Source organism: Lepidochelys kempii, chromosome 1 (genome assembly GCF_965140285.1).
Source record: "Lepidochelys kempii isolate rLepKem1 chromosome 1, rLepKem1.hap1, whole genome shotgun sequence".
In the NCBI taxonomy this organism is placed as follows: Eukaryota; Metazoa; Chordata; order Testudines; family Cheloniidae; genus Lepidochelys; species Lepidochelys kempii.
Genome location: NC_136380.1, coordinates 211,173,491 through 211,198,319, shown reverse-complemented (window position 1 = coordinate 211,198,319; position 24,829 = coordinate 211,173,491). Strand labels below are relative to the sequence as shown.

Genomic DNA, 24,829 nt, shown 5'->3' with positions numbered 1-24,829 from the left:
AGCGAGCAAGGAATAGACTTCTATGGGGTAATTTCAGGTCACATGCTCCCTGATGGCTCTGCACCTACTCTTCCACCCCAGCAAAAGGTTGAGGGATTTCTGAGCTAGGGGTTGGAGTGTTTCTGAGACTGGTGGTAGGTGACAGATGAGGGCAGGGGGGAGAGTTATGAGCCCAGAGATGCGTTTTCTGAGCTTGGGAGGGGTGTGTCTTTTATGTTTATGAGGGAGTGATGGGAGAGGGGACTGGTTCTGAGCTGTGGAGAGGATAAGTAGGAAGAGGAGAGGGTTTCAGTCTGGGGGAGGGTAGAGTGCAGTGTTTCTGAAAAGGTGAACATTGAATGTTGTTTAGGGGGCCTGGTGTGTTTCTCAGCTGAGTGGGTTGGGTTGATGGGTGAATAGTGGTAAGTAGGGAGAGTTTGGGAGAGCTGAAGAGGTCATAAGGCTAAATATTTTCTCCCACCCTGCCCTTTACAGCAGTGTCCCAGTTCTGCATTTGGAGTGGGAGAGGGACGTGGTGGTGGTGGGGAGAGGGCTCTTTTCCACAATTCCTTACTAACCTTATTTAATCCCTTAACAAAACCTGTCCTTTGGGCTTCTGTGGATAGTTTTTGTACTGATATAACTCAATTTCTGTTACACAGTTATTTCAGTACAAGCACCTTTTGCTGTAGAACTATGTCCAAGCTGGGGCTTGTATCACTTTAAATATACTGATATGTTAAATTGATACAAAAACTTGATGTGAAGCCAGCCCTTTGACCAGTGTCCTAGTTTTTCACTTTGAAAATATGATCAACCTGCAGGAGGTCTTGCGGAGTTTGCTACTTGCAGCTCCACCATTTATTTTGGGCATCGGCCACAACTCTATGTGACTCAAGCATCATACATTCTGGGTTGCTAGTTAAGTTGCTGAACATGTATTTATAAAGGATGCACTTGGCAGTGAACACTAGAATTCAAGGTACACTGGGACTTTAATTATAGCCCCATTTGCTAGTAAGTCTGAAAAATGCCTCTAAGCAGGTAGAATGACTCTACAAAAACCTCTGTGCAAAGTTTGGGCTTTTCCCTCACGGGCCAATGTTTGGAACAAAGGAAAATGAGTTCATAACCAGGTACCAGTAACCAGACTGAACCCTACAATGGGCAGATTTCTATGGGTGTGGAACCTGCCTTCTCCCTCATGTCCCGAACAGCTCTTCCTTGAGCACTTGTGCTTGTGCAAGGGGAGAGGGAAACGGAGGTGAGGTTCACTGGTGATCAGGTAGTAGCTCTGCCCCCTTTGCAGTCTCTTTGCTGCCATCTTCCATGCTTACTCTCAGCCCAAAGGTAGATTTTATTTATTTATTTATTTATTTGTTTTGAAATTTTGAGCAAAATCTTATCTTCTATTTGAGCTGTGGAAGAGAAGGAAAAAATGTAACTTTTCCCTCTGTAAAAATCACATATTGTGAAAACATGGCCAAACTTTTCAAGCTGGAACTTTCCAAGTGGCTCATTCATTGAGGACTCCTGGGTTCTGTTCCTTGCTCTAGTGGGGTTTCTATAGTGCTCATTGCTATAGTATCAAAGCGTTTATTATGTAAATTACCTCTGCCTGATGAGATTCCTAGTGGTCTCCATGAAGACTCTACTCTTTCCCTTTCCTGGTTGGAGGAAGCTTTGCTTGGGGTGTGGATGTACATGTGTGGTGGTGTTTTCATAAAAACACGGATTCTGGTAGAAATGTTTCATTGTTGAGAGTCTGGCCAGGTCCTCTGAAGAGGATTAAACTAGATCAGTCTCCTATCTAGGAGCTCATTCTATAACTGCAACCCTCTAGGGGTTTCTCATGCTGTTCCCTAGTCTGCATAGCAAAACATCCAGGATGTGGGTGTCTTGGTTATCACAACTTTGTTTAGGAATGAGAGGTTTGAAACTGGATAGTAGATGAATTTCTGCACCCAGGGTTGGCTTTTTTGATCAGACAGAAATTACTGTGTTTTTCAGGGAGATTGAGGGGTTCACTTTTCTGAAGGAAGCGGTAATGATTTCTGTTAGGAAGGACATCTTATATTCACTCATGGGCTTTCATTACACTGGGATGTGGATCTGTTCACAGATGGTGGCTGAAATGTTTCTCGGAGCTTCTGAGTTTCCTGGCATGTGATATGGCACAGCTCTGGCAGCGCTGGGAGGCAGTTACTGCTGTCTGGTCCAGTTTAGTTCTCTGCCTTGGCAAACCCTTCTTCTATGTGGCTCATTTTTCCTCTAAAATAAAATTAAAGCTCTTTGCATGTGGTGTTTGGTTCTGATGTCTGGATTGTGCAGACCAGGATGATTAGCCAGTTCACTATATGGAATAGCTTTGCTGATTGTGATTTTTTTGAAGATGGGAGAAAAGAGTGGGGGACAAAAAAGTCTTCCCACTGCTGCCTGCCTTGGGCTCTGTACCTCCTACTGCCATTTCACTGGTTCCCCAGTTCCCCTACCTTCCATTGCTCTTGGATCAACAGCTTTCTTAGGGCTGCGGGAGATGGGCAACTGGAAAACAGAAGATGTGCTGGAAAAACTGAGTGAGGAGCACAGAGAAATGGGGGCACAGGAGCAAATTGACTTTGGGGGATGGAGGGAGAGTTGTAAGTGGTTAGGGGAGCCCAGGGTCCAGGAAAAAGGAGAGGGCAGAGGAGCCACGGGCTCAGGTACAATAGTCATACAGGACTTCATGCTTGCCCGCTTCTCTGTGCCACCTTGAACCCCAAGTTCCATTTATTCTGTCTGCACCCCAAGACTTTTACTTGTTTGTTCAGAGGGTCTAGAGTCACAACCGAATGAACTTCCTTTGGCTGGTTGTCGCAGAACTTCTCATCTGGCTACCCATGCATGTTCATCAGGAATGGAGCTCTGCTTGACAAAGGACTTTCTCTGTCAGTTCTCCTCTCTTCCAGTGTTGGGATGAGGACAGTTGGGGAGCATCAGAGAGGCTGGAGAGACAGGAAATCCTGGGGCCTGGAACTTGCTGTCAGCTAAAAATACAAGGAAATGATAAACTTTGTTTAAAAACCAGTTAGTTTCTCAACTGATGTTTACTCAAATGCAACCCACAGAATCATGGAAACGATTTAAATCCTAATTTGGTGCGGACACTCATAAGAATGGCCATATTGAGTCAGATCAATGGTCCAACTAGCCCAGTATCCTGTTCTCCGACAGTGGCCAATTTCAGATGTTTCAGAGGAATGAACAGAACAGGGCAATTTATTGATTGATCCATCCCCTGTTGTTCAGTCCCAGCTTCTGGCAGTCAAAGGTTTAGGGACACCCAGAGCATTGGATTATATTCCTGACCATCTTTTTTTATAACCGTTGAGAGACCTATTCTCCCTGAATTTATCTAGTTCTTTTTTGAACCCCATTACAATTTTTTGTCTTCACAACATCCCCTGGCAACGAGCTCCACATTGGTGTGTTGATGGATTGTGTGTTGTGTGAAGAAGTGGTTCCTTTTGTTTGTTTTTAAACCTGTTGCCTATTAATTTCATTGAGTGACCCCTGGCTCTTACGTTCTATGAAGAGGTAAATAGCACTTCCTTATTCAATTACTCCACACCATTCATGATTTTATAGACATCTAGCATATCCCCACTTAGTCATCTCTTTTCTAAGCTGAGAAATCCTAGTCTTTTTAATTTTTTGTCATGGAAGATGTTTTATACCCCTAATCATTTTTGTTGCCCTTCTCTGTCCTTTTTGAAATTCCAGTATATCTTATTTGAGATGGGGCAACCAGAACTGCATGCAGTTTTCAAAGTGTGGGTGTACCATGGATTTATATAGTGTCATTATATTTTCTGTCTTATCTATCCCTTTCCTTATGGTTCCTAACATTGTTTGTTTTTTTGACTTTCGCTGCACACTGAGCAGATGTTTTCAGAGAATTATCCAGAATGTCTCCAAGATCACTTTTTTTGAGTGATAAGTTAATTTAGATCCCATTATTTTGTATATATAGTAGGAATTTTGTTTTCCAATGTGCATTACTTTGCATTTATCAACACTGAATTTCATCTGCCAATTTCAAGTCCAGTCACCCAGTTTTGTGAGATCCCTTTGTAACTTTTCCAGTCTGCTTTGGACTTAACTATCTTGAGTAATTTTGTATCATCTGCATATTTTGCCACCTCTCTCTCTACCCCTTTTTCCAGATCATTTATGAATATGTTGAATAGTACAGATCCCTGGGGGTACTGCTGTTTACCTCTCTCCATTCTGAAAACTGACCATTTGTTCCTACCATTTGTTTCCTGTCTTTCAACGAGTTACTGATCCAGGAGAGGACCTTCCCTTTTATCCCATGACTACTTACTTTGCTTAATAGCCTTTGGTGAGAGTCCTTGTCAAAGGCTTTCTGAAAGTCTAGGTATACTATATCCACTGGATCACCTTTATCCACATGTTTTTTGACCCTCTCAAAGAATTCTAATAGATTTGTGCGGCATGATTTCCCTTTACAAAAGCCATGTTGACTCTTCTCCAACAAACCATGTTCATCTGTGTCTGAAAATTCTGTTCTTTACTATAGTTTCAACCAATTTGCCTAGTAATGAAGTTAGGCTTACTGGCCTGTAATTGCCAGGATCCCCTCTTCAGCCTTTTTTAAAATTTGGTGTCACGTTAACTCTCCTCCAGTCAAGTAGTACAAAAGGTGATTTAAATGACATACCACAGTTAGTAGTTGTGCAGTTTCATATGTGAGTTCCTTCAGAACTCTTGGGTGAATACCATCTGGTCCTGGTGACTTATTACTGTTTAGTTTATCAGTTTGTTCCAAAACCTCCTCTATTGACACCTGAATCTGAGAGAGTTCCTCAGGTCTGGTCTACACTACAGACTTGCACTGATATAACTAGATCACTCAGGGGTGTGAAAAATCCTCACCCCTGAGTGACACAGTTATACCAACCTAGCCCCCTGTGTAGACAGTGCTATGTCAGCAGGAGAGTTCTCCTGGTATGGAACCCAAAATTCCTGAGCCTCACCATTCCTCTGCTGTCAGCAAATACCTGTGAAACGCACTGGCAGAATGTCTCATCCCCCATTAGTGCTAGTCGTTACAGGGGATGACATCCTGCTCTTGCTCTCAGTTACTCCATTAGTTCAAGTAGCAGAGGTCCGTGCAGTCGATCTAATGACCCAAATAGATGTCAACAGTATGCCATAGAATGGAATTCTTGTGGGTTTTTTCAGTTTGCTTTTTAAGAAACCAAGGAAATTTTTATACATACGCACACACACATAATGTTAAAAGAACATTAGGGTTGCAAAGTCAAGACTAGAATATTAAGAAATGCACAGGCAACCTTAATTCTGACAACCGTAGTGTAGAGAAGTTCCCTTTTGTCTGTAGGACCCTGTCTCGTTTTTTGCGAAAGTTGGAAGATCTCTAGTGAATGAGACAGAGCTGCTGGAAGAAAGAAGATGGTCTTATGGTTAAGGCAATTGAATACTGCCCTAGAGTACTGGATTCTATCCTTGCCCCACCATAGAGTTCCATCAAGTTGCACCAAACCTTTCCCAGGTGGTGACTAATTGTGTGTTCCTCATTTTCTGAGTGCCAAATGTGAGACCCTGGGGTCTGACTTGCAGAAGAACTGAGCATTCCTAGCTGCAACTGAGATCAGTGGAAGCTATGCATTGAATATACATAATGCTAAGTATTCTGTAGAAATCAGGCCCATGGTGTTTCAGTTTGGTGCCCCTTAATTAGTGGAGACTTTTGACCTTTACCTCTGTGCCTCAACTCCATAGAATGGGGATAATACCTCACCTGAGAGCAGTGTTGTGAAAATATATTCATTAATGTGTGAAGCACTTAGATACTATCGTGATAAGAGTCACGGAAAAGCCTATGAGGAAATTAATAATTCTGTTTTAAGAGCAGGATTTTAATAGTGTGCAGTAAAGGGCCACACATTAAACAATGAGGACAAAGCAGAATGATGATCACTGTTCACCCTCTACCTTGAATGAGGTAGTTGTCCTGTGGAAATATGTGATAATGGAATTAAAGACTTTATCATAATGCATTTGCACAAGGGGGGCAAATTAAGATTAATACAACCTAAAGCCAGAAGGAACCATTATAATCATCTAGTCTGATCTCCTGTATAACACAGGCCATAGAAGTTCCTCAAAATAATTGCTAGAGCAGATCTTTTACAAAAAATATCCAATCTGTATTTAAAAATTATAAGTGATGGAGAATCCATCATGACCCTTGGTAACTTGTTCCAGAGGTTAATTACCCTATTATAAATTTACTTCTTATTTCCAGTCTGAATTTGTCTAGTTTCAACTTCCAGCTGTTGGCTCATGTTATATACTTTTCTCTGCTAAATTGAAGTTCATTATTAAATACTTGGTCCCCATGTAGGTACTTATAACCAAGTCACTCCATAGCCTTCTCTTTGTTAAACTAACTAGGTTGAGCTTCTTGAATCTATCACTAGAAGGCAGGTTTTCTAGTCCTTTAATCATTCTTGTGGCTCTTCTTTGAACCCTCCCAAATTTATTATCATCCTTGAATTGTAGACACCAGAACTGCACACAATATTCAAACAGTGGTTACATCAATGCCAAATACAGGGGTAAAATAATCTGTCTACTTCTACTTGAGATTCCCCTGTTTATGCATCCAAGGATGGCATTCGCCTCTTTTGGCCACAGTGCTGCACTGGGAGCTCATGTTCCGCTGATTAGCCACCGTGATCCCCAAATCTTTTCCAGAGTCACTGTTTCCCAGGACAGAGTCCCCCATTGTGTAAGTAGGGCCTACATTCTGTGTTCCTAGCTGTATATATTTACATTTAGCCATAGGAAAACTCAGTGTTTGATTGCGCCCAGTTTACCAAGTGATCCAGATTGCTCTGTATCAGTGACTTGTCCTCTTCGTCATTTACCACTCCCCCAATGTATATGCATCATTTGCAAACTTTATCAGTGATGACTTAGAAGAAAACAAAGTCATTGATAAAAATATTAAATAGCATAGGGCCAGGAACTGATCCTTGTGGGACCCCACTAGAAGTCTACCGGTTTGATGATGATTCCCTGTTTGCAGTTACTTTCAGATAAATTGGTTAGTCTCTAAGCTGCCACAAGTACTCCTTTTCTTCTTTCAAATCTATCATTTAACCAAGTTTAATCCATTTAATGTGTGCCATGCTGGTTTTATTACTGTTTAGTTTCTTTAATCAAAATGCCATGTGGTGCCAAGTCTATTGTGTATCAATGCTGTTATTTCTATCAATCAAACTTGTTGCACAGGCCTCCTTTAATTCTGACATTTCCTACTTTTCAAGTGCTTGACTTTCTAGTCTCTCTTCTTTAAATGTTTTTTTTTTTGTATGTAATTAGTGTACTGGTTAATGTCTAGTTCCACATCAGCAGTAGGTTAATGAGTTGTTATTGCCTCTGCCTGAAGAGAGGTATCTAGCTTCCCGGTACTGAAAGCCCCAACTTGGTACTGCATGACATTCTGATTAAAAATCTAGTACAATACAATAACAATAGAGTACACATTAAATGGATAAAGAATTGGTGAACTGATGGATTTCAAAAACAGTGGAGAGTGGAGAATCTGAGAATCCTTATCTAATAGAGCTGTTTCTAGTGGTGTTCTGCAGGGATCAGATCTAGGTTCAAAACTATTCAATATTTTCATCAATGATCTGGAAAGTAAATATAAAATTATTGCTGATAAAATTTACAGATGACACAGATTGGTGGAGTGGTAGATAATGAGGACATTGCAGTCATACAGAACAATCTGGATCACTTGGTAAGCTGGGCCCATTCAAATAAAATGGATTTTAGTAGACCCACATGCCAAGTTATACATCTAGGAATCAAAAATGCAGGCCATACCTACAGAATGGAGGACTGTATCACCGAAAGCAGTGACTTTCTAAAGGATTGTGTCATGGACAAATGACTTAACAGGAGCTCCCAATGCAAAAGTGTGGCCCTGATCCTTGTACGTATGAGCAGGAGTAGGGAGGTGGTTTTACTTCTGTCTATGGCATTGGCGAGACTGATCCTGGAATAGTGCATCCATTTCTGGCATCTACGCTTTGAAAGGGGTGTTTGGAGGAATGCCATAAAAATTACTTGAGGGATGGAAAAAATGTCTTGTGGTGAGAGACTTAAAGAGCTCAATCTGTTTAGCTTAACCAAAATAAAATATAGAGGTAATTTGATCATTATGGGGGAATAGACTGGGCATTAAAGATCTCTTAAATCTATGACAAGAAACTGAATTTGTTTGGCACAGTTTTCGAACAGTGGGGGTGATCTAATAGTCCCTCCTGGCCTTAAAAGTGTGTGAACTTCCACCTGAGTGCAGGAAAGCCAGGCTGCTTCCCACGGTTTTCTGCATCCTAAAAACCGTAGCTGCCAGAGCCCTACAGCTTCTGCTGCTGACATCTATGTGATGTCCATACAAAAAGCTGCAGAATGTTAGAAAATCAAGGTCTTTGCCATGTAATTTAAGTGTGCGCACCTTATAGGTAAGAGGCCTCTCCCAGAGCTTTCCCATGCAATCCAGAAATGTGAAATTGACATTCATAAGGTTCACTGTCTCAAGCTGGGTTCTGAATAACAGTCCTGAGCTGACAAGAGTGATGATTAATTTCATTTGATTGTACTGCTACTTAGCAAAGCTCTGAATAGCAGCAGTGACCAGAACCAGTTGTCTAGAGTCTCAGGAAAGTGACACTACATTAGTAACTTGAGTCACATATGTAAGATCAGATGGTGATTGAGGCAGTTTTTATACAGAACTCTGGTGCTAGGGTGACAGGCACAACACGTAATTATTTAAAAAGTTTAAATATCTGAGAGCTTAAATTCTGCAGTCATGGGGCCTCCTCATTCACCACTTACAAACAAGTTGAATTATTGAGGCTAGTAGATTTCAGGGATTAGCATTGATGTATTGCTGTAAGCTGATGTTGACTGCTGTAGTTGGAGGCTTCATCTGCGGACTTTCAGAAACCTACAGCCTCCTTAACTAAGCTAGATATGTTGGCTCACATTCTGCTGACGTTGTGTAGCAGGATGTATCTAGTTGGACCAGGATGATATACCTATTTTACGGTATCTGTATCCCCAGGGAGTCCAACCAAATGCAAACAGAAAAGTGTTAATGTGTTTGAAGTTTTCAGTAGCTGATGTGACTGCTCAGTAGTGAGAAGCCAGCTTAGGTGTTGGGCAGGTCACTGGTGTGTTTACAGAAAGCAGGCAATGTTGCTGTCTTGTGAGGAAGGTGATGTAGGGTATATTCTGGTCTTGTCAAGTCACTCGCACTCGCGTGATAAGAGGACTGGATAGGGGATGGGTAGGTGGGTGTAGGTGGCACATATAGATTTGATAGTATGAAGATTAGTAGGTTGAACAGTGTAATTAAGAACACAGATACTATACGTGCCCTGCCACGTGCAGGCATAAAATTCAGTCTTCAGTTTGAATGACAGGTGGCTTGGGAGACCGTTAAAGTTGCTTAAGCTACTTTGATTTTTGCATTTTCCCTCTTTCCAATTTTGTTCTTAGAATAACCTCCAAATTGTCTGGCTTTCAGATGTTGTTTTTTAATCTGCAGTGCTCTTTTGTCCTCCTCATAAAGTACTACTATGTATATGAAACCTTAACTTAAGCTCTTCTTTTGTCTGCTGGACCATATCATAAAACCCATACCAGACCCAGGGGGACATCTGGAATCATGTAAAAACTGGATTTAATAACTAAATAGAATACATCGTATGGTTAAGCACTTGAATCAAAATCGTTGCATATCTGTATTACAATAGGTCATTATTACCTGGTTGTGTTTCTGCAGGCCTCTTGCCTCGTACAGTTAAACAGTGCCCAATGAGTGAGGCAAAGGAACTGTTAATTGAACAGTGAGGAGGCAAAAGTACTGCCTCTGGGCACCAGATGAAGCAGGGGTCTCGTGGATATAAATGTGATTGTGTTCTTGAAGATAGTGTCACTATCACCCAGATTTATGGGGACACAGTTAAGAATGCACATCCTTCCTTAACTTTGGCATTTCCGAGTTGTGAGCGCTTCTGTGTAGTTTTTTACTTTCCAAGGTTATTTTTAAAGAAATCCATTTTAAATTTTTAAAGAAGAAAAATATATTTGTTGACAAATACATGGTGGTAATGCACACCGGAAGGAGTAATTTGAACTCCTTTGACATGCTGGGAACTATATTATCTCTAACCAATCAGGAAAAAATCCTGGGCTCTACTGAGAATAAATTTTCATTGAAACTTTACAGTGTGCAGCACCAGTTAAGAAAAACAAAACTGCTAGAACACACATACAGTGGGATGAGAAATAATTCTGGGAATATTATGATGTCATTGTATAAATGACTTCACGTGCAATTTCTGGGCCTCCCTCTCAAGATGCATATACCAAAATAGTGGTGGTTCAGAGAGATGGAGTGAAAATGATTAGAGGCTTGGGGAGATTGGGACTGTTCAGTTGAGAGAGCAGATGAGTAAGAAGAATACAAACTAATGAATGGAGTAGACAAAAGGTTGGTTAAGATGCCCTTATTAAACTTTTCTCATAATACAGGGGCAAGGAGACCTTCAATGAAACTGAGAGGCAGCAAATTCAAAACTTATAAAGGAAATTATTTTCTTATTATCCATATAAATAACCTATTTTGAATCCAGCTAAGCTCTTGGTCTCAATAAGATAAGTTCCACTGATTGATTATGTGTGTGTATATAATCAATACAAATTTCTTTTAAAGGTAGATAAATCCTCTTGCTTCAGGCATAAACCAAACCACTGTTTGGAATTTGGAAGAAACTTCCCCCTTGGGCAAGTTATTCCATAATTGTCCACTCGGTGGCTGCTTGCATCTCCCTCTGAAGCATCTGGTACTGGTGGCTGTTGGCTACAGGACACTGGTTTAGGTGGACCATTGGTCTTATGCATTGACAATTCCTGTTCCCGTGTAATAGGAAGCTGTCTGGAATATGGATCACTGCCTTCTTGCAGAATTCCCCAAATCTTTTAGTACAATCTAGAATTACATACGAAATTGTTACACCCCCATGTGTGATACTATTAGAATAGTGGGAAACAGTTGTTTACAAAAACACCCAGGAATTATTTTAAATATAGCATGGATGAAATACTGTCTTTAAATGGTTATAACTGCTAAATGCAGACAGATTTTCACCCAAACACCAAAAGGTCATGTGACCTAAGGATTATCTCTTTCCTCAGCATCAAGTTTCTACCACCCCTTGTACTCAAGTGCCAGAAAGGCTTGTTAAATAAATCACATTTTTTTTAAAATGATTTTATTCTGAAAATATGGCAAAATCGTTTTTGGTCTGACTTTAAAAAAACAAAACAAAAAAAAAACTCTTGGGTAGACCGACCTGGAGAATTTCTGGCTTTAAGGTGAGCATTTGGCAAAGTTATAAATAATGGAAAAATTAAAGGAGATCCCTTCAGTAACCTTTACTGGAGGTGTTGCAACATACTCTGACTATAAGAGAGAGGTTGGTCCAGGTCCATGACCGGGAGTTTTGGCAGCTCCACTGCTGACTTGCTGTGTAATTTTGGGCAAGTCACTTCATTCAACTCTGAGTGCCTCAGTTTCTGTATGATGAAGATGATACTAATCTTTCTGTAAAGCTTTCCTAGATTTATAGATGAAAAGCCACTGCACAAGAACTAAAAGCCAACTCCTTTAAGGCCCTGGGCCTTGGTGAGGAAAGCAGAACAAACTAAATGAGTTTCTAGGCCACACTGCTCTGATGAACAATATTTGGTGCAAAAATATTTGTGAAAACTTTTCTTTCGTAAAAAACATCCTATTTCTTAAACTAATTAACTCTTTACAATGTCCCCACAAACTTGCCTTCTAGCCAAGGGTCACATAAACAAAATTTCCAGTTGATCAGTTTCATTTTGTCTGAGTGGTAGAGACTCTTATAATGGAAAGAGTTTTCCCAGTGATTGCACATGTGCATCCCGTTCTTGGTGTCTGTGCACACAGCACATGGCCATCAAACTTTTTTTTAACCGATAGGGCAGCTCAAGCACCTACTGCTGCCACACATTAGTGTGTGCAGGTATAAAGGGCAGAACTACTCCTATCCTCCCTCAGTTCCTTCTTGCTGCCCTTGACAGTTGTTGGAGCCCCTGTTCATTGCCAGAATGGCTTTCTCTGTGCCCTGGTCCCTGGGCTTCAAGCAGTGTGCTTCTTGCTCAAAGCCTATGCCAGTGAGCGACCTGTACAGTAGTTGTCTTAAGTGCCTGGGCGAAGCATACATGAAAGAACAGGAATTCAATCCTAGAATGAAAAAGTTTAGGGAGGTGGCATTCAGACCACCATCAGAGCTGCCCAGTCCAGTTTGGTGCTGAGTGCTGCAGCTTCAGTGAGAAGCGAGCCTGCAGCATTGTCAGAGTCCTGGCACTGATCTCCTTCATACATGCTGAAGAAGAAATAAAAGTCTTCCAAAGAGGCTCTGACCAGGAGAAGATCTCCACCCTCTAAGTCTGGTAAGAGAACAAGTTGAATGGAGTGCATCTGATATGTAAGCACTCCCCGTCCAAGTCAGTGCCTTAGCCTTTGAGCCCATCATCAACTTCAGCGGCACCACAGCAAGGTACAATCTCCATGCTGGCTACCCCGGAGGCATTTACTGTGGCAAAGAATTTGCTCTGCCTCTTGGTGCTGATGCTGCAGGAGTTGGATCTCCCAGCACTGTTGTCCTGTCTGGTACCAGCACGAACAGTGAAACTTGCAAGACTACACCAGCTGCCTAATTCCTAGACAGTCAGCCCAGTAGTACTGTCTAAGGGGAAGCCAGCAATGATGGTGACACTTCACTCATCACCAGATTCTCAGTGCTGGTCCCCAGCACCAACTGGAGCAGCCCCTCCATGGTCAGAGGAAGGGGAAACTTTGTCATCAAACTCAGAGGTCGGATCTTACATCTCACAACCACAGAGCAGAACCCACCAGTCCCCTCTGAGATCCTCTCTCTCTGCCTACCATTGTGACCCCATGGTGGGAGCTACCATGGAAATCATGTCAGGAGGTCACTGGGGTCCAACCCCATATCAGTGGCCTTTTTGGAACCTCTGGGATTTCCCCCCTAGCTTCTAGATCCCCCCCTTGTCATGCCTACTCCTTGCCCTCATCTACGTAGGTGGTGTCCTGGCACTGAGCTGCTCCATTTTCAGTGTCCAGTACCAGGCCTGGTACTGAGCATCAAGAGGTGGCACTGGAAGCAGAACAGCCTGTGGAAGAAATTCAGCCCCCTCAGTGTTGGCTTCCTCCTCCTGCTCTTTGGACGAGGCAGTTTCCTCGGAGGCAACTTCACCCCCTCCTGGTGACTTTCAAGCTTATTGGGAATCATTAGAGGGTGGCTTCAGACTTTGGGCATTCATGTTTGAGAAAGTCAGGGAGTCCTCACGTCTGACATTTTATTAGGGACAGGTATCTCTAGAGTAGCACTGCTAGTTAATGAGGCAATACTAGCGCCTATGAGGTCTCTGTGGCAGACCCTTCATTGCCTCCCACCTCAAAGCAGGCAGAGTGAAAGTCCTATGTGCCTTTCCAAGGCTTTGAATATCTTTACTCCCACCCACCTTCAGGGACATGTGTCGTTACAGCAGCTAATGTGTGTGTAATAGGGCATCTGGCTGTGTCCTATCGTCCCTCTTCCCCCAAAATCAAAGGACACCAAGAGACTGGACTTTTTTGGAGGAAGATTTATTCATCTGGGGCATTGCAGATTTAAATTGCCAACCAATAAACTCTGCTGGGGTGGTATGATTTTAATTTCTGGGGCTTCATGGAGAGGTTCAAAACTGCTTCCTGAAAATGCTAGGCAAGAATCTCTTCCTTGGTGAATGAGGGCAGGCTTTTAGTGAGAACACTGCTGCACGCTGGACTGGACGCAGCATTCTCAGCATCTAGAACCATGGCTTCTGTGGTTGCCATGAGGGAGATCCCTTTTGGTTACAGTCTTCTGGTCTTCCCAGCAAAGTCCAGAATACTATTCAAGACTTGCCTTTTGAGAATCTTTCTCTGTTCTCAGACCAGGTGGACAGCAAGCTCCATGGGCTGAAGGACCACCTTAAAGTCCCTAGGTTTGTACACTCCTTCTCCAGTCAAAAAGCACTGTCGACTTTAGCACACACACCTCTGGTAGGACCTATCAAAAAAAGAAGTCTGGGGTCATAGGTGCAGGTCTCCCCTTCCTGCTGCTTTGGCTCCAGCTCCAGGCCCTTCAAGACATCATCCAGAAAGTGCCAAACAGTCATTTTGGTGGACCAGTCAAGGTCACCATACCAGTCTCCATCTCTCCAGACCCAAATTTCCCCACTTTTGCAAACACTCTGTCCCACTTCCTTGGTGCTTGGTCCCAAATTACTTCGGACCAGTGTGTCTTGAGCGCTGTGGAGGTGGTCTGTACCTTCCAGCTTGTTTCAATCCCTCCGTCCCCCTTCAGGGACCGCTCTCACAAGGAACTCTTCCAGGAGGTACAATCTCTCCTTCCATGGGGGCCTTAGAGGACTTCTACAGTGTCTCAGAGGGGTGGGGTTTTAGTCCCTCTGTTCCCTTTTGGGATTAGAAAAGGGATGGGGGAGCAGGTTCTCAGACCAATTTTAGTTCTGCGTCTACTTAACAAATTATTTAAAGTGATGGTGTTGCATGTTTACCTTAGCTTCTGTTGCCCCCACAATTCAAGGAGGAGATTGGTATGCTGCCCTCAACTTTAAGGATATCTGCTTTCATATGGCAGTCAACCAAGCTCACAGGAAGTACCTCAGATTTCTAGTAAATCAAAAATATTACCAGTTCCCCATACTACCATATGGCCTGTCACCACCTCCCTGAGTCTTACAAAAGTTACGGCAGTAGTAGCTGCGTCCCTCAGAAAATCGGGAGTTCATTTACCCTTACCTAGACAACTGACTTGTCAAGGGCTGATCCAGACTGCAAGTACAGTGCAGTGTATAGCTCATCCAGTCAATATTCAGTGCTCTGGGACTGCTAGTCAATGTCAACAAGTATCTCCTCTCCCTAGTCCAGAGGATACAGTTTTATAGGAGCTGTACTGGACTCTACTCAAGACAGAGCTTTTCTTCCAGATTAAAGGTCTCAGGCAATTTGATCAATTGTTATAAACATGGAAGCTCACCCGGTCACAAGAGCATGAAACCATTTGAAGCTCCTGAGGCATGTGCCCTCCTGCATTTACATGGTTCAATACGCCAAACTGCACCCTAGAATTCTACGGGGTGGGCTGATGTCAGTCTTTGCTGAGCTGTCATCTAGACTCAGTGGTGAGGGTGCCTTCCTTAGTCCTCACCTCCCTAGATTGGTGGATAAGTTCCCTTTGCTGGCCCACAACACATACCCTTGGCTGGGGAGGCCCATCAGGCTTCTCTACAGACTCAGGGTTTATGGTCCCCAGAGAACTTACCTTTACACATCAGCATCAGAGAGCTGAAAGCTGTCAGACCGGCATACCAAGTGTTTCTGCTACCGATCAAAGGAAACAGCCTGTTAGTCCTCACAGACGACACAGCAACAATGTTCTACCTCAACATGCAGGGAGGAGTCCTCTTCTCTACTCTGTCAAGAGACAGCTCTGCTTTAGGAGCTCTGCATTGCCAACTCTATAGATATAGAAGCTTCTTGCCTCTGGGGGGGGGGGGGGGGGAGGCAAAATAATTTAGCAGACTGCCTAAGTTAATCATTTACAAGTTACCACAAGTGGTCTCTTCATCCAGATATGGCCAAATACATCTTCCATCACGGTGGGTTTCTCTTGCTAGGCGTAGTTGCATCAAGAACCAACAGAAAGTCAGCAGTTCTGTTCTCTGCAGTTCCCCGACAGACATGTTTTTGTAGCACTGTTCAGGCAAGCTTCTCTGTGCTTTTCTGCCAATCCCTGCGTATTCACATGGTATTTACTAAAGATAAGACAAGACAGGACGAGGCAAGAGTCTAACTTATATCCCCAGTGTGGGACTCCGAACATTGGTTCTCCACTCTCCTGGCATTGTCTGTGAATCCTCCGGTCTCGCTTCCACTACACTTGGACCTAATCTCCCAAGACCACGGTTGCCTATTCCACCTGAGCCTACAATCCATTCATTTAACTGTATGGATACTCCTGGCTAGATATTAGAGAGCAGTCTTGCTTGAAAGAGATTTAAGAGATCCTGCTAAATAGTAGGTGGCGTTTTACAAGAGCTACTTACCTTTCTAAGTGGAGACTTTTTTGCATCTTGTCTCACCAGTATGTGATATCACTGTCCTGTTCTTTGGTTCAACATATTCTGGACTACTCATTGTACCTGAAACACCAGCTGTTGGCTGTTAGTTTGATCAAAGTACACATGACAGCTGTTTCAGCCTTCGACCCAAAGGTGGATAATTGCTGTATTTTCTTTAATGATGTGTCCATAAGGTTTTTGAAAGGCCTAAATCAAATGATATCCTCAGGTGCAAGACCATGTTCCTCTGTGCGATCTAAACTTAGTGTTATCAAGACTTATTGGTCCCTTGTTTGAGCGTTTGGCTACTTGCTCTCTGCTGCATCTATCAACAAAGGCGGCATTTTCAGTTGCTGTCACCTTGTCTGACCAGTAGGACAGCTGTGTTACCTTTATGTCTCTGCCTCTCCGTACTATATCCTTTAAGGACAAGGTTTACCTGTGTCCTCATTGAGGTTCATCCCAAAGATAGTGTCATCCTTCCATATCAACTAGCCAATTTATGTGCCTGCGTTTTACCTGAAGCCACATTGGAGCAGGGAAGAGGAGTGTTTATATACCCTGTATGTCAGGAGAACCCTGGCAGACAAACTTGATGGCTTTTCTTATAGCATTACAAAATTAGTTGCTAAAGGGAATGCAGTGAATGGTGTCATAGTATGAAATCTAAACAGCAATATTAATTGATTTTTTTTTTAAAGACCTAAAGGGATTGTTATGATCGTAGAGTCAGACCTCCTGCATCAAATCCAATAATTCATGTTTAAACTGGAACAGATCTGTTAGAAAGATATCTAGGGATGGATTTTCTAAAGGGTGCTAAGCACACCTAAAAATCTGTCCTCCAGTCTTGACTTAGACTCCAAAATGATGGAGTCTATCGACCACATGCTTTTGTAAGTTGTTTCAATGGTAAAATACCCTTGCTGTTGAAAATTTGTCTTATTTCCAGTTTGAATTTTTCTGACTTCTGCTTCCAGCCATGGGATCTCATTATGCCCTTGTCTGCTACATTAAAGGGTCCTCTACTATTGGATATTTTCTCCCCCATGTAGATACTTAGAGACAGTGATCAAATCACCTGTTTGCTTAAGCTTTGAAACAAGCTAATACATTGGACCCCTTCAGTCTCTCAGGCAAACAGGTTTTCCAAACTGTGAATCATTCTTACAGGCCTTCTCTGAGCCCTATCCAGTTTTTTCAACATCATTTTTGAAGTGTGAATACCATGATGTGACATGATATTCCAGTAACAGTCTCTCCAGTGCTGTATGGAGGTAATATTTACTCTTACGCATTATTCAGCACATCTGTCTGATAACTTGTACAGCCTCTGGTCACATTAGCCCTCCTAGCCACAGCATTGCATTGGGAGCTTGTGTTCAACTGGATGTTCTTTTTAGCATCTCTGCTCTCAAGGATGTGGTCAGCTGTCCTGAAAGTATGAGGTAAAAATTCACCCAAAATTTCACATGCTGTATGTAAGTCCAGGGTTGAAACTCTTTGGAAAGTTTGGGAGTAAATTGGATAAAACATTTAGGGTAATAAATGAACTTTTGGTTCTTGGAAATCATTCTAATGCTCCTTTTGGATCCTCACATCTTCAAAATAGCTTAATGTTGATATTTAAAACATCTTCCACGCTGTTGGTCCTGGAGAGCACTGATGCCTATGATTGTCTGAGGAGATAATGGTGCACTCTGATAGCATGTGAGTTAGATAGCCGAGTGCGGTGTCAGTGCATTATTTGGATGCGTGCATTATACTAGGATCTGGGAAAAAGGTTGGATGAGAAGCAGGGGAAGATGAATGTGGGAATGACTGAAAAAAGGAGTTAATGAATGGTGGGGGAGGAAGGAGCTCTGAGCAGTGGTAGGTATCTGCACCAGGGAGGTGAGATTCCAGCAACTGGACTTGGAACAAGGGCATGGCTGGATAGGGTCTGTGGAGGTGTCAGGTAAGTGTTGGATAAATGTATTTCTGCATTGCATATACTAATCAAATTGATGCATATTTCATAACTGTCACATAGCCCCAATGTGAATAGCCGTGGTGGGTGGGTGGGGGTGTGTGTGTTTGAAAGAGTGGCGGGGGGGGTAGACACAAACACATGGAGGGGAAGGCATCTCTTTGGGGAGAGGGAAAAGCCACATCTGAATTTAAGGGGATGTCTGAGAAGAGTGGGTTCCAATTCCTGCTGACTCCCAGTATCGACTGGGACTCCTGTCACTGAGCAATTCTTAAACATTTTTAAATACTTAAGGAAATTCCCAGACCCAAAAAAAAAAAAATCATCAATCTGGAGTGAAAGTTGGAATAATCTTTGGATTAGTCAAAAATCCTTTAGGCGGCCTTTTAATTTTCTCAAACATTAGCCTGGAAGTTCCAAGTGCACATTCCGTGGGCATGTTTCATTTTGCTAAAAACCCCACAAAATATTGAAAAGTCTGCAAATGAATAGTTAAGGCCACAACAAACATAACTCTGCCCATGGAGTGGCAGCCCGAAGAGTAGCCAGAGACTTAGACAGCCTTACCTTTTCATTGCAACAGCAATCAATAAAACTTTTAGACACTATTAGACAAATGGCGTCTTGGAGCCATGTGCAGTCCTTGGAAAAAACCTTTTTTTATCAATTACTGATAAATAGCAGACAGAGGTCAATCATTTCCCCCTGCTTAAAGAGCCCGTGTGGCACCAGATATACATCTGAGCATAGCGCTAATGTGTCCAAACTCCTAGAGCAATATAATGAAATATGGCAAGGCTATGGAAACAATATAAGTGTTGAGGTGATGAAGCATCATGTTTGGTATTCAGGGCACATGTGAAACCAATTATAAAAGCATTCTCTGTACTCCTCATTTTCAACGTTCTACTCAAACTGTACAAGTACAATATCTTCTCCAAAGAGGGAGCGGAGTTACGGTGGTGGCGATCTTAACTGCTTTTGCAGACATGCCAGCACTTGCTGGTCAGCTTTTATTGTGAAGTGGAACCTTAACCTGGAAATCCCAGGTTTTCTGTCCTTTTTTCACCCCCGAACAAATAAATGATTGATGAACAAAGTTTTTTGTCTGGGAATTTTTATTTCTACTCCCATCATACCTATCTGCTTATGCCCTTTCTAGGGTGCTGTCTTGTCTCCCATTTCTCATCTCTTCACCAAGCTAAGTGGATTTAGCTCTGACTCCCTCAAGAACTTGACCAGCCTGGTCCCTGGAGTGTGTCTGTGGCTCTTCTCTGATCTCCCCGAATCTGTCTCTCTCTTTCTGAGATTGAGGGGCCCACAGCTGAGCATGGTCTCCCAGGTGGGGTCTCCCTAGAGACACAGAGGGACTACCCCTCCCTTCTCTGGGACATTAAGCCTCTGGTAGTGAGGACTCCACCCTGTTAATTTTGGTACATGTTGGGGCCTGCCCCATATGACACTCTCTCTCCCCCTCATCCCGGTCCCAGGTGCCGGATGTGTTCGCTGACGTTCTATTCCAAGTCGGAGATGCAGATCCACTCCAAGTCTCATACGGAGACAAAGCCACACAAGTGTCCTCACTGCTCCAAGAGCTTCGCCAACAGCTCCTACCTGGCCCAGCACATTCGCATCCACTCAGGGGCCAAGCCCTACACGTGCAGCTACTGCCAGAAGGCCTTCCGCCAGCTCTCCCACCTGCAGCAGCACACACGGTAAGGGTGGAGAAGGCTGGGGCCTTGTGCACTGCATGTTGCCGTCATCCCAGCATGCTGCAAACACACTAGGCTGGGCAGTCACTGTTTCCCATAGGCTGGGTACCTCCTCCACACACCAGATCTGTAGTGGTGCTCCCAAACATATGGGACCTGTTGCCATAGTGAAGGCCAGGACAGCCTGTTCTTAGGGGTGTCTGAAGAGAGGTGATACTTCCTGTGAACCCTAGCCTGACGTTATCAGTGGGAGTCTTGAGTAGGTATAGGGCTGTCCACTTCCCCCTCACCCCCAACATAGCTCTACCTGTACCACCACCTGTCTTGCTACCCCTCTGCTATTCCAGTCCTGGGCTTCGCACACACAGTTCTGCCAATGCCCCTCAGTCGAGACTGTCCAGCTCCTCTCTCTGGCCCCCTGGTGCAGACAGGCCTTGGTTTTGTACACCCTGGGGGCATGTGGATTCAGTCCACGTCTGGAGTTCCTACGTGTAGCCAGGTAGCGTGGTGCTGTCCCACCCCCTTCGTGCCCTCCTTCCATCCACACTAGCCAGATGGTGGTCGTGTCCAACTGCTGCTGCTCCTCCTCCTCTTCGGCAGGATCCACTCCAAGCTTCACACAGCGATTGTCAAGCCGCACAAGTGTCCTCACTGCTCCAAGAGCTTCGCCAACACGTCCTACCTGGCTCAGCACCTCCGCATCCACTCGGGGGCCAAGCCCTACAGCTGCCGCTACTGCCAGAAGGCCTTCCGCCAGCTCTCCCACCTGCAGCAGCACACACGGTAAGGGCCACAAGAGGCTGGGGCCTGGCCCTGGCCCGGCCCGGCCCCCCCACCGCCGGCATGCACCTGTGGAGTACGCGCGCCGAGCATGCGGGGGGCGGGCAGGGGATGCGGCAGGCTGCACCCCCAGGAGGACGCGGCCCACCAGAGAGAGGATGGAGTGGAGGCTGCGCAGGAGACACTGACCACGTCAGGGCAGAGGTGGGCACATTCTGGCCTTGGGGGATCCTTGGTCTTGCACCGTGGGGGGCACAGAGAGAGAGACATTGGTCATGAGGGATCCCAGCCTGGCACTATGGGGGTTGGGCACTGAGACTGAGTGTGTGGAAGCTTTCCCTGGCATTGCAGGGGGCACAGAGACACAGATATCACCCTGAGAGGCAGAGATTGTGTGCACCCTGAGCAGGAGCGCGTCTCTTGGCACTTTGTGGGGCAGAGGTGAACCTTAGTCATGCGGACGCCTATGCTGGGGACAGAGAACCTGGACATGCAGCCACTTCTCCTGGCACTGCTACAGATACCAAGCTGGCCTGTCACTTCTGTCCTTGTCATCCTCTGTACCCAGTCTGATCCTAGATAATCTCCCCAGTTTCTCTTCTAGCTGGGCATAGGAGCAGAGCAGGGCCCCCTTGGCTCAGTGAGGTTAGAATAGTGTCTGTGGGTAGCATCGCACCCATCCCTGCTTGAGTGGCTATGGGATCTTGTCAGGGCATCAGGCCATGGGGATCCATTTCGACTTCCTGTTCACTGCTTCCCATTTGTGCTCTTCCTCCCTGACAGCATCCACACTGGGGACCGACCCTACAAATGTGCCCACCCAGGCTGTGAAAAGGCTTTCACCCAGCTCTCCAACCTGCAGGTAAGGGGGTGAACTCACCCCAAGCCCCAGTGGAGGGAGCACACAGCGCTGCAGGGGAGGAGAGCAGAGAAATCCAGGGAGGCTGCTCCAGGTGTGGTGGAGTTGCAGCAGAGGAGGAGACTTGCAGCATTGCCACCCCAAAAAACAATTCAAGCCCCATAATATTACGAGATTTTGAAAAATTTTGGGTTCTTTTCATTTGCTGTCTGGCTTTTGAGGTCACGTGTTCAACCTTTTCTTTCCTATGATACTCCAGAGCTGGGGATCTCAGGAAATCACCAGATATCATGAAACTTGTGGTAAAATCACAAGAGCTGGTAGCACTGCCCTTGCCCCCATGGTGTGGAGGGAAAAGAGAAGGGCTGGGGGACCAGAGGGATCAGAGATGTCACTGGTCGTGGGCTAGACTGTTGGCTTCTTTAGTGCCATGGAAGAGGGGGTGAGCAGCATGTTAAGGGACGTCGTAGGCGATGTTAAATGTGGAGGAGCTATAAACAGCAAGGAATAAAAGGGCTGTGGAAGAGTTGTTCGGTATATAGGGCTAAAGTGAGTCAGGAATGGTGAGAGCCTAGGAGAGCAGTGTAGGATGTAAGAAAGGAGTTGAGAGGAAGGGGATGGGAGTAGGGAAGGACAGAGGAGAAGGGTAAGGGTGGAGCCTGTTGAGGATTGGGAGATTCCCCTCTTCACATACTGCCAATGAACCAGCAGGAGGGAGACTGGGATGGTGGGGGACAAGAACTGAGAGCTCCTCCCCAAGGAACTAGCCCAGAGCCCAATCACTTGGTTATACTGGGAACAAGGAGGCCTGTGGCCTGAGAGGGAGTAGGTCATGAGAGGGCATCTTCAGCTCTAACATCCAATTCCCCTCCCCGCCCATGCTCTCTCCATCCTTCCTCCACCCCTCTGCAGTCCCACAGGCGGCAGCACAACAAAGACAAACCGTTCAAGTGCCACAATTGCCACCGTGCGTACACAGATGCTGCCTCGCTGGAAGTTCACCTGGCTACGCACACAGTGAAGCATGCCAAGGTGTATACCTGCTCCATCTGCAGCCGGGCCTACACCTCAGTGAGTACCACTGAAGGCAGGGTAGGCATGGAAGTACTCCCCCGGTGGGCAGAGATTTAGTCCTCAACCCTGAGGAGGTGCTGGGTGGGAGAGGTCTCAAGATCTGTCCCCAGTGGACCACTGATGCCTGCTTTCCCAGGAGCTCGCTCTCACCTTGATTCCTCCCTTCCTCCCCTCCCCAGGAGACGTACCTGATGAAGCACATGCGGAAACACAACATCCCTGACCCACAGCAGCAAGTGGCGCAGGCCCAAGTTCAGGCCTCCCAGCAGCAGCACTTCCAGCCGCAGGGTGGTGGGGCAGTGGGGGGCCCTTCTGGAGACACTAACCCCCCCAACCCTCCATCCCATTGCTCCTTTGACCTGACCCCTTACAAGACTTCAGAGCACCACAAGAACATCTGCCTCACTGTCAGCACCAGCACCATCCAGGTGGAGCATCTCTCCAGCTCCTAAGAGAGACTTTGACCCAGGGAGCAAAAAACCTCTCGTGCATAGCCTGTGCCCAGGGGCAATGGCCTCTCCTTGTGCAACAGCCTCTGGCCTCTCCTTGTGCAACAGCCTCTCCTGGCAGTGTACCCTGTTAATGGCAGCCCCTGGAGTGATAGCCTGTCTCCACAGGCATCTTATGCAACTGCCTGCTCCAAAGAGGGGATACTCTAGCCTGCAAGAGCCCCTTTCCAGTGCTGGGAGCCACCTCTCTCACACAAGCCCCTGAGTTCACACTCAAAGGCCTAATTTTTGCCTCTGTATAATTTTAAAATGTGGCTTGAAAGCAGGTGGAGGGGGCACCTTCTGGGCCACACGTGGTGGGGTGGGATGGGATGGAAAGAGGCTATTAGTGTGCAGAGTGGCTTGGATGCATGCTGGCAGCAGGGCATGGAAGGTTATGACAGAGTTCACAGTGATGGGTTTTTTTAGGATTTCCTTATGTGGCTAAAGGAAAACATTCATTCCCCTTTCCTACTTGTGAAAGTGAGAAGGGGTGACTTCTCCAGCTCCAGGCTAGGATAATTCCCCTGGGTGAAAGGGAGAACTCTTGGGGACAGGGGAGGTGAGGCGTATTCCTTGGGCTTGACATTGCCTAAGCTGTTGGCGGATGTGGGAGGTCTGCAATTTCTCTTCTCCCCCACTGGAGAACACGGGCAGGGTCTGTGTGTGGTCCAGCTGCCCCGTCTGCCACCCAACTGTAGGAGAGAGAGACGACCCCCCCCCCTCCGAAGATCCAGGGGGGTGGGTTCCAGGTCACTGCTGGGCCTGCCCTTTGTGGATAATGCAATAGTAGCTTAGTCTCCATCTCCCCCAAAAAGTCTGCGGGCAGCATCAGGAAACCAAAAAAGCAGTGGGAGGATAAGAGACTGCCACAATGCTTATTGCCCACCCCTCCCATGTCCCCTTCCCAGGAAGGAGAGGCAGGGGTTCTGACCCTCACCCTTCCTCCCCTCAGTTTCAGCAGTCTGTCTTCTGGTTCCCAAAGGAGGAGGCGGAACAGACCAGCCTCTTCAAGGAGCCAGCAGGAGGCAGGAAAAGGCTAATTCCTCCTGCTTGTGTCTCTCCGAGGGCATTCTTCCAGGCTCCCTCTTGCCAAGACGGGCTGGACTCACATGGTAATGGTGGCCTCTTTTAGAACCAGGACCAGATGGATTCGCTAGACGGTGGACAATTGAGGGAAGGGAACAGACCCCCCACAAGGAGAGACCAAACCAATGAGAAGGGGGAGCCGCCAAGAATAAACTGAAAGCCCCTTGAATTTATTAAAAAAAATCTATTTCCTACCCCTGGCCCGCTCTGTTCTTGCTGTAACTGTTTCTATCTCTCTGTTTATAAAATGCATTATCCAGGCAAATTTTTATTTTCAATCTTTGTGGTGTTCCCCCCCTCCCTTTCTCTTTTTGTCTTTGAGTTTTTTTTTCAATGTCCCCTTTTTTTGGTCCATATGGTTTCTGGATTATCATGTAACTATCTGTCTGGCTTTTAATTGGATCATGAAGGCTGGCTCAGAAGAAAGAGAACAAGGAAGCAGGGGAAAAATTATTTATTGAGATTAAACCCCCAAACCCCAAGATCCTGTATAAACTACTGGGGGAGGGTGGGTGTTTTACAACTATGTATAGAAAGAAATTGG

At 45.2% G+C, this 24,829-nt stretch overlaps 1 protein-coding gene across 9 annotated transcripts in view; it reads left to right on the top strand.

Annotated features, from left to right (window-relative positions):
• ZNF384 (zinc finger protein 384) overlaps window positions 1-24,563 on the top strand; it is a 30,705-nt gene extending 6,142 nt beyond the window's left edge. For 6 of the 9 annotated variants that reach the window (XM_073311384.2, XM_073311391.2, XM_073311397.2 and 3 more), the window contains 6 exons: window positions 19,774-19,998; window positions 20,596-20,778; window positions 21,559-21,637; window positions 22,547-22,705; window positions 22,888-23,136; window positions 24,152-24,563. In XM_073311384.2, the coding sequence (XP_073167485.1) occupies window positions 19,774-19,998; window positions 20,596-20,778; window positions 21,559-21,637; window positions 22,547-22,705; window positions 22,888-23,136; window positions 24,152-24,331 (1,075 nt within the window). In that variant the 3' untranslated portion in view covers window positions 24,332-24,563. Of the gene's footprint in view, window positions 1-19,773; window positions 19,999-20,595; window positions 20,779-21,558; window positions 21,638-22,546; window positions 22,706-22,887 lie in introns of all 9 variants that reach the window. The other 3 variants (XM_073311372.2, XM_073311366.2, XM_073311415.2) reach the window with 3 other exon arrangements.
• The last annotated feature ends 266 nt before the right edge of the window (window positions 24,564-24,829 follow it).